Source organism: Garra rufa, chromosome 10, assembly GCF_049309525.1.
Source record: "Garra rufa chromosome 10, GarRuf1.0, whole genome shotgun sequence".
Taxonomy (NCBI): Eukaryota; Metazoa; Chordata; class Actinopteri; order Cypriniformes; family Cyprinidae; genus Garra; species Garra rufa.
The window spans coordinates 34,850,316-34,860,695 of NC_133370.1; the positions used below are offsets into that span (position 1 = coordinate 34,850,316).

At 38.4% G+C, this 10,380-nt stretch overlaps 1 protein-coding gene across 1 annotated transcript in view; it reads right to left on the minus strand.

Moving 5' to 3' along the window:
- The window catches only part of fam151a (family with sequence similarity 151 member A), a 4,217-nt gene extending 2,659 nt beyond the window's left edge, over positions 1 to 1,558 (minus strand). The window contains exons 1-4 of the mRNA XM_073849436.1: positions 1,313 to 1,558; positions 929 to 1,084; positions 557 to 706; positions 306 to 465 (exon numbers count right to left, since the gene is read on the minus strand). Coding sequence (XP_073705537.1) covers positions 306 to 465; positions 557 to 706; positions 929 to 1,084; positions 1,313 to 1,490 — 644 coding nt within the window. The 5' untranslated portion in view covers positions 1,491 to 1,558. The remainder of the gene's footprint in view (positions 1 to 305; positions 466 to 556; positions 707 to 928; positions 1,085 to 1,312) is intronic.
- Between the last annotated feature and the right edge of the window lie 8,822 nt (positions 1,559 to 10,380).

Consider the following 10,380-nt stretch of genomic DNA (forward strand, 5'->3'; position numbering starts at 1 on the left):
GGAACAAAAATGTTTTGTTTAATAAAATAAAAGCTACAAATAATTGTGTTCATGAATGTTTTGTGTACTTTGTGTAATTGTGTAGGTTTTATTTAGGTTATTACAAAAAACATTCTGAAAAGGTAAGTTTTACAAGAACTTTTGAACAAAAGCAATACACAGTATTATACTTGATTATACCTGATGCTTGGTCTAAATATCAGAAAAGCAGCTCAACAAATTGAAAACCACTTGCCTAAATCACAAAGTAAATTAAAAGGTATCCTTGTTTTACCATCAAAATGAGATATGTACTACAATCTTACTCTGTATGATTGATTACTGGCCAGAAATTAGGGACATTAGGACCAGGCAGAATATCTGCATTTATCCACACCGGTCGGTTGATCCCACTTTGGTTTTTCACTCTCAGCAGATCCAGTGAGGGTTCCACAGCATTGATACTCTTAAAATCCAGCTTAATTGCTAATAAACAATGGAGACAAAGCAGTGTTCACAATGTCTTCTATATATAAAAGCATATAGTACTGTTCACCTGTTCAGTAAGGTTGTTCACCTTTCTTTGATTTGAGTACAGCATCCAGCCACTCCTCCAGAGTGTTGTCACTGTATATGTCTGGTGGATGGGCCATGATCGGAATATTGGTTTCATTGGCTGTATTATGACCTTGCACATTTATATCAGCCTCTAGGATCATGACATCACCTGTAATGTATACAGTGACATTAACTTAGGTTTTTAAGGTATTTTATTACATCATATCATACGTAGATATTGTTATCAGAGCACTTAACATGAATTGTGTATCTCTTATCTAGCCCAATACATATCACAGGAATAAGTTTATTTATTATGCAACTGCTAACTGAAATGACTGAAACACAACCTTGAACAAAGGTGCTATGATAAAACAAAATATCACTTTACTGTTCAAGGCCTTGTTCATCTCAGATTTATTGTTGGCTGCGTGATACCATGTTGCATAAAGACCATCCTTCTCCTGAATCTCTCCAACTTGGATAAGAAAGTCAAGCATGTCTCCATCCGATGGAAAAGGCTCCATGTCCATGTCAACTGTACCATCTGAGATCATGCACAAGGAGTATCCAATGAACAACATTTAACAAGAAAATCAGTATGGTATTCTCAATTTACTCTGAAATTCTTAATGCTGGCAATTTCATAATTATGTACCTGATAAATGGTGTTGCATATGGAAATATTCTGAACTCTATATCAAGCAATATTTAATGTCACATACATTTGTCACACGTTTGTCACATACTCAAAAACACTGAAGAGCCTCCATACCTGTTTTTGTGATCACAAATACTGAAGTTAATATAATGATGAGAAGAAGTGCAAACAGTCCGATACCAACACATAACATGATGAACTTGTCTCTTGTAAAGATCCCCAGAAATGTTTTTGGTTCTTTTCTTTCTCCTTTCTCCTCACTGTTGCAGTTCTTTTCATCTTTTTCTTCCATTTTGTTTGCAATATCAGATATCTAAATGTTCACTCAATGAGCTGTTGCATCAACATGCAGCTGCACAATGACTCTGTTTTCTCTAAGGTCCAAACTGCCTTTTATCTGCAAACCATAAAATTGCATGATAGGCCGCACTTTGTATTCTTGCTGTCTTGTTTGCAACTCTATGCAAAAATTAAACAACAATCTCATCACACTTAATTGGAACAGAAAACAACGAGATTTTTCATACCTGTGGCCTTGCAGAAAAAAAAAAAACTTGCTTGTATGATACATATAAAACTACAAACTACATATAAACTCTACATTGTAAAAAAAAAAAAAAAAAAAAAAAAACATACTCTTCAAAGTTATAAATAAAATAAAGATCATTTGAATATTTTTTACTGTTATTTTACTACCAATTCCTGAGTGAAATTTGTTTAAGGGTAAATCCTAGACCATTTTTTGTGTATAATAAAATGTAAATAACTTAAAATAAATGTTTATCGAACATTTATCAAATAGCTAAAATTTACTAAGCAGTGCATTGTTTCTGTTACCTTATCAGTAAAAATATGATGCTATCGGATTTTCTTATCAAGCGCTGTTTGTGGCCTATTGGTTGTTTTTTCAGGTAAAATGAGTCTTAACTTCCTCTTTGGTGAGCCTTCAGCTGAAGATACATATTCTTGGATGACAGGTGCAGCAGAGCTCATCAGGTCTGAAATGCTTGACTGATCCACAACATCCTGTGAAGCAGTGGATTCACTCACAGGAAGTACATTATTTAGATTGGATAGATGCTGAGTGTCAATGGCATTCAAAATGTCAGTGTGTGATGGAGCTGTAAGACTGTTGAGATCATCTGGAAGAACTAAACTGAGTGTTAGTGGGAGTGTTGATGCCATTTGAGGTTCACATCTACTGCTAAAGTCTGTGTTTAACAGAGTTTCTCCCTGAATTGAAATATAATTTTGACCTTTTTCTTTAATGATATCATCTGTATCCTTAGACATGGACTTTGATTCCTTGTTTCCTTTTTTAGCACATTTAGTCTTAGAAGTGTCTTGCACAGTATTGGTTTCCTCTGCCTCACTTCCTGAGCATTCAGTGTTATCTTTTGATTTTTTGCTAGTTTTGTTATTTTTTAATTTATCTTTTTTGTCCTTTTGGCTTTTCAGTTTTTCCTTCTTGGACTTTTTGTACATCTTGTCTTTTTCTTTGTCTTCTTTGTCAATGACCTTTGGATGAACTCTGCTTTTTCGAAGGGGATTTAAATTTAATTTAACTTTCAGTGTCCTCTTTGCTTGTCCTTTGGTTTTCTGGCTTTTTAAGTGTCCTTGTGTGCTGCTCTTAGTCTTTCCCAGTTTTCGGGGGCTTTTTTGTGCAGATGTTTCAGAGTCCTTCATCCTGCTTTCCTTTTTGTGTCTGTCAGCCGTTGTGGTGATGACATGTTCCTCACTCCTAGCTAGATCAAAAGTAACGTTTCTTTGATTAGCTAACTTAAAGCCCAGCTCACTATCTTGACTCTCACCATGTCTCCCAGCATTTGACTTGTCATAACCCAAGATATCTCTGTATAGCATGGCGTTGTACATTTGTGCTCCATTTTGAACTGTGTTTTGTGAGTGATTTGCAAACTGAAAGTTCTGGTTATTACTCCCAGCTTGTCTGTATTCATAAGTTTGATGACAGTGCAGACAGCTGATGGTCTGGTAAATGGGTTGAGCACCAATGTACTCAGCTGGTTGCTGTGACAGTGAGTGATTTCCTTGAGTTATTTCATTGTGGATTTGGTCTGGGGGTTTTAACGTGCCTCTCTGGAGGGCTGAGAAATGATTACTGAGGGCCAGCTGCTGTATTCTGACAGCTGAGATGTTGTTTGATCCCCCACGACGTTGGGAAGAAGTACCCTGACTGCCCAGATTGCTGTTTGGAATGCCTGCCTCACTCTCATTATGTCTTTGTCGACTTGTGTCTGTGAATAAAACAGAGAAGTAATTTACAATTTAATTTTAGTGATATTAAACAACTAAATAAACTAGATGTCACCACTAGAATGGAAAGAATGGAAGGTGTTGCCATACAGTTAACAGCTGTCTATAACTATACCATATTAAAAACAAAAACAAGTTAAAACTAAACAGAATTATTTATGATCACAAAACCAGTCATGAGGGTCGATTTTTTAAAATGGAGATTTATACATCTTCTTAAAGCTGAATAGATAAGCATTCTATTGATATATGGTTTGCATAGGATAGGACAATATTTGGAAAATCCTTAAATTTGAGGGTGCAAAAAAAAAAAAAAAAATATTATAAATTATAAATATTATAACATTTAATGTCTTCCAGATAATATTTTACACATATTTGTAATATTTATATCAGAGTTATGTCTGTTTTGTCTTTGGTTTTTCCCATTTGTCTTCCCCCCGTTGATCTGTCATTTGGTTTAGCCCTTCGTCATTGTGATTCCCTGCACCTGTCTTTGTAATTATTAGTCATCTGTGTCACCTGTGTTTGTTAATTAGTCAGTCTTTAAGAGTCTGTGTTTGAGTTCAGTTCTTTGTCGGTCCTTTTGTGAAATAGATGTGTGTATATGTTCCTGCCTTGTTCCTGCCTTGGGCCACTTGGAGATTTATATTAAATATATTGTATTTTGTATATATCGTCTCGTCTAATCCTGCACGCACCCCTAACATAAGGACCGACCTACAACCGTTTACCCGGCACCTCTCCCTGCGTTTATTTTCCGTTTTTTGTATCAGTGTTTTATTTTTTTCCCTCATGGATGACCCCAACGTGTTCATTATCCTCCTGAAGCAGGGGAAACGCTCTCTCGAGGACCACATCAGAAACTTTCTGTTCCTCGTCCCATCTACTCATTACCCGGACAGCTGCTTGTGCACGTTCTTCCGCAATGGATTAAATGAAAACATCAAGACGCAGCTGTCCGGGGAGGGTCCTCGAGCAAGCCTTGCCGGATACATCGAGTGGGTGCTGGCGTCCTGTGGATCTTCCTGGACTGTCGGTTTCGTTGAGGAGGACGTCAGCCCCACTCATGACCCAGAGAACAGCCAACCATCACCCCACTAGAGCCGCGAGCGACAGAGCCAGAGCCCTCTCCGGCTGATCAGGTGCGTGAGCCGGATTCTACATCTGTGATGGTGGATTGCGACGTGGAGCAAGTGAGGGAAATGGAGAGCCCTGCTTACTGCAACACCGCTGGGGGTGAGCTGGACAACTCTGGGGACCTTATTGACTTTTCCGAAGTTTTGGATTATAAATCGTTTGACTTAATAGACTTTGTCACTGAGCCACTGGCTGGCATGAACTTCCCTCCCACCCACCCTCTTCTATCTGAATCTACCTGGTCCCCGCTGGTTCCGCCCAGCCGTCCTGAGTCCCCGCTGGTTCCGCCCAGCCGTCCTGAGTCCCCGCTGGTTCCGTCCAGCTGTCCAGAGTCCCGGAGTTCATCTGCCAGCCCCCAGCTCACCCTCAGCCCACCATCTATGCAGTGGGCTCGCCGCAGGGATGCCAATTCACATCGGTGGCATGGCTGGAGGTTCCCTCAGCTCCGCCTCCAGCCTCTGAGCCCAGATCTCCACCTCGGCCCTCCGACCCTGCGGTTCCACCACGGCTCTCTACGCACTCAGCTCCACCGTCGCCCGTCGGCCCACCAGCTCCACCGGGCTCCATCATCCTTCCGGCTCCGCCTTGGTCAGTCGTCGACCATCCGCCGCCTCGGGACTCCACTCCTCTGGCTTTGCCTCGTCCCTCTGTCCCTCCGGCTCTGTCAGGCTCCTCCTTCCCGTCAGCGTCGCCTTCGTCCTCTGTCGCTCCGGCTCCGCCGCGGACCTCCAGATCTCCGCCTCCGCCGCCAGAGCCTCCTGTTCCACCTTGGCCCTCCGGTTCCGCGGTGTCGCCCTGGTCCGTCGGCTCTCCATCTCCGCCTCGAGTTCCTCTGCCAGCTGCTCTGCCTCTGTCGGTCGGACCCCTGGAGTCAGCGGTCCTCCCTCCTCCATGGCTCCTCCCTCCGTCGGCTCCTCCGTGGGCTGTCATCCTGGCTGCGATCTGGGTCCTGCTCTCCTGCTTCAGGTCCCTCCTGTGTTCTCCCTGGCTCCTCCCACCATCGTCGCCCCCTTGGACTGTCTTTTTTGCCCTTTGGACTTTTGTTCTGGTCCTCCTCCGGGGGTTGCGTCCTCCGCCGGAACCCCCTCCTTCAGTGACTCTGGTTTCCTGGTTTTTCAGCCCCTCTCGTTTTTTCTTTTTTCCACGGCGCGAGGACGCGCCTTTCCGGAGGGGGGCGTAATGTCAGTTATGTCTGTTTTGTCTTTGGTTTTTCCCATTTGTCTTCCCCCCCCCCCCGTTGATCTGTCATTTGGTTTAGCCCTTCGTCATTGTGATTCCCTGCACCTGTCCTTGTAATTATTAGTCATCTGTGTCACCTGTGTTTGTTAATTAGTCTGTCTTTAAGAGTCTGTGTTTGAGTTCAGTTCTTTGTCGGTCCTTTTGTGAAATAGGTGTGTGTGTGTGTATGTTCCTGCCTTGGTCCACTTGGAGATTTATATTAAATATATTATATTTTGTATATATCGTCTCGTCTAATCCTGCACGCACCCCTAACAATTTAATTCATAGTACTAATGGGTCTTTAAATATTAAATATATAGCTGCATTTACACTACCAGTCAAGTTTTTGGACAATACGATTTAAAAATTTTGAAAGTAGTATTTTGAAATGTTTGTTTTCTATTTGAATATATTTTAATGTAATTTATTCCTATGATTTTGTGATTTCAGAGCTTAATTTTTTTTTGCATCATTATTCCAGTCACACGATTCTTCAGAATCTATATATTCTAAATATTCTGATTTGCTGCTCAAATAATTTATTATGTAAACTGACTTGTTGAGGTTTATTTGATTATAAAGTTCAGAAGAACAGCATTTATCTGAAATATACATTTTTGTAACATTACAAATGACTTTATCATGACTTTTTAAAGGATCCTTGCTAAATAAAAGTATTAATTTCTACATTTCTATTGCAAATACATGCTGGTCTTTGGATCTTTCTATTAATTTAAAAACCCTGAAAAAAATTAATTTTATTATTATACTGATGATAATAAAAAATATATATTTCTTGAACAGCAAATCAGCATATTAGAATGATTATGAAGAATTATGTGACACTGAGGACTGGAGTAATGATGCTGAGAATTTAGCTTTGATCACAGGAATAAATGACATTTTAAAGTACACTACCGGTCAAAAGTTTGGGGTCAGTAAATTTTTCTTCTTCTTTTTTTTTTTTAAAGAAATGAATACTTTTATTCACCAAAGGTGTGTTACATTGATAAAAGTGATAGCAAATACTTACATTGTTAGAAAATATTTATATTTTGAATAAATGCTGTTTTTTTGCGCTTTTTGTTCATCAAAGAATTTCTAAATAAATACTTTGCAGGGCAACTGTTGCAATATATAATCCAATATAGATCCAATATCGATCATTCTAATAATAAATCAGAATATTAGAATGATTTCTGAAGGATCATGTGACACTTAAGACTGAAGTAATGGCTGATGAAAATTCAGCTTTGCATCATAGGAATAAATTAAATTTTAAAGTATATTACAATAGAAACCATTATTTTATATTGTAATAACATTTCGCAATATTAGTTTTTTTTCTATATTTTTTATTAAATAAATGCAGCACGGATGAGCATAAGAGACTTTCTTTAAAAACATTACAACTCTTACTGACCCCAAACTTTTTACCAGTAGTGTATATTCAAATAGAAGGCAGTTATTTTAAATAGTAAAAATATGTCACACTATTATTGATTTTACTGTACTTTAGATCAAATAAATGCAGGCTTGGTGAGCAGAAGAGACATTAAGAAAAACATTAAAAATCTTACTGTCCAAAAAAGTTTGACTGGTAGTGTATTTTCTAAAAAAATACAGCTAGGAGGTCATTATATTTGTGGGTCTGTGGCGGTTAAAATTTTGGAAATCCTCTTCTTTAGCATATACTTTCAAAACATTTCAAAGCAAACAGTGTGCTTGCTAGTTTACCTTGCAACACAGAATGTTTGTCATTCCCTTCATGTTGGCGATTAGTCAGCTGTTCACCTACATGCTTGCCTCTGTGCAGGACAATCTCTTTTTTCTGCATTCCTACCGCAAGTGCTGTAGAGCTGCACTTGTGGCAGGTGAAATGATTCTCCATCAAGTCTGATCCCAGATAAGGAGAGTCTTCTCTGTCCCAGGGCTGATGGGATTTGTAGTTGCTGTTGCACAGTGCATGGCTCAGAGTGTCCTTGCCTTCGCAGAAATTCCACTGGGTTGATTCTGGGCTGGACGTTTCCCTTTTTCCAGCTCTATTTTCCTCCTGCACTAGTTCAAATTTCTTACTGAGTTTGTGGTATGCAATGGCAATCATTCCCAGGGTGATCCCAACACCACCTACAATTAAAAGTAGAACCAATTCCATGAATTAGGTATAGTTATAATATAGTTATACTAATTAAATAAATAATTAGTTAAATAAGTACAATTTATGTACCTTATCTTGTCTTAAAATGATCTATTTTAATAGACGAATAGACCTTAATGCACAATCATGCGCAGGGATATCATTGGTCAAAACAAAACAAAACAAAAAATGGCAACACTTTAGTATAGGGACCAATTCTGTTCACGAGTTGCTTATTAGCATGCCTATTATTAACATATTGGCAATTTATTAGTACTTATAAAGCACATATTCTGCATGACCATATTCTACACCCTATTCCTACCTAATACCTAAACTTAACAACTACCTTATTAACTATTAATAAGCAGAAATTTAAAAAAGTCGTAGTTAACGGTTTGTTAATAGCAAGAATTGGACCTTAAAATAAAGTATGACCCAAAAAACGAAATAATAATAAAATAATAATACATGTTATGCCAAAAAGTTCTTTAAAAATTGTCATGCTTTTATTTTTGAATAAATTTAAGAAATAGTTTACCCATCCAGCCATCCAACATGCAGATCAGTTTGTTTCTTTATCAGAACAGATTTGGAGAAATTTTGTCTACGATATAATGGATTATGGTCTTGTTTTGGCAAGAAGTGATGGATTAAAACATCTTAATGATGTATTTATTTCGTACAAACATGCCACTTTTCACTTCACAAGATACTAATTGATGGACTGGACTGGAGTCATGTGGATTACTTGGATTATTGTGTTGTTTTTATCAGCTCTTTTGACATTCACTGTAGAGGATCCATTATTCATCTATTTTCTCCAAACCTGTTCCAATGAAGAAACAAACTACATTTTAGGTTGCCTGAGGCTAAGTAAACTTTAAGCAAATTTTAATTTTTTAGGTGAATTATTGCTTTAAGACTATATAATCACACCCTCAGCCTTATATTGAAATAGGGTGAATGTTTTGGTTTTAAGCATTCGCATTAGATACTCACCCAAAAATGAAAATACAACTGCAATAGCAACATTTCTAATATACTGCTGAAAAGTGTTATTACTTTTAGCCACAACGTCCACTGTTATATTTCTGTTTGGTGGGATACAGTTAGCATCAGTCAGCTCTAACACAGCCTGCACAGCTGCATTATCTGCATTCACACACACCATCCTCTGCCCATTGGACAAGACTTTTTCAGGAACCTGAATGTAGCTGTTGAGAAACAAGGCCAGCTCTTTTAGCTCACATGTACAGCTCCAGCGGTTCAAATCAAGGTTTAGCACTGAGAGCCATGACAGATAGGAGAACGCATCCGGAGCACTGCGTAGATGATTGCGGGACAGATCGAGTCTGCGGAGATGAGGAAGTCCTCGGAAGGTATCACGTGCTAAGTACACAATGAGGTTGTTGGACAAGTCCAGTGTTTCCAGGTTCCTTAGGTCAGCGTGGGCAAAGGTGGTGGAGTTCAAGCAGGTGAGGTGGTTCCCCTCTAGTTGAAGTGTTTTTAAAGCTTTAGAGCTTTTGAACCAGGAACCGTCAATGTCATTCAGATTGTTGTTACCAAGCTCAAGAGTCTCCAATCTATAGAGCCAGAAGAACGTGGAGCTGTCCAGAGATTGGCTGGAGATGCGGTTGTGGTCCAGCGACAGTGTCGTTAGAAAAGAGAGGTTCTGAAAGGCATTCTCCATGATGCTGGAAATGGCGTTGTTGCTGAGGGCCAGAACACTCATGTTGGATAATTCAGAGAGGACCATATTGTCCACAGAACTGATGAGTCCATCAGTAAGCATCAAAGCTTTAGTAGAGCCTGGTGCATCTAAATGGATAAATGAATAAAACAGTCCATAAACAGACTACTTACATAAAAAGCACAAAAATAGCAGTTGTCATTCTATATCTTCCGATATAGAAAGATGCTTTGATTAAATGCTTAGATTCATTATCAAAGTAGTTTTTTCATTGTGTGGGGCAAAACATATAAAGCAATGCAATACAATGATGATTGAGAGATATACAAATATGCTCCTCAAAAACCTTATGTATTATATTTGATATTTACAATGTTGATGTTTTTTTCTAAAATTATATAATAACAAAAGGCCTTTTACTTGCTAAGAATCAGCTGACAGAAGACATCTAGTACATCATGTACAACAAGTTTTATTCACAATTTAGAGGCCTTAGAAATGTGTGTATCAAATGTGATACAGTAGGCTTTAGAGTTGAAAATACATTTACAAGTTTTTAATGTAACAAAATCAGGTTTGAAACAATGTAAGGGTGAGTAAATTTTGACAGAATTTTCCTTTAAAATTATCTAAAAAAAAAAACCTTTAACCACAAAATAATTTACTTACTAATGATGTTTACAAGTTTATGACAGATAATGACATCTTCAGAACACA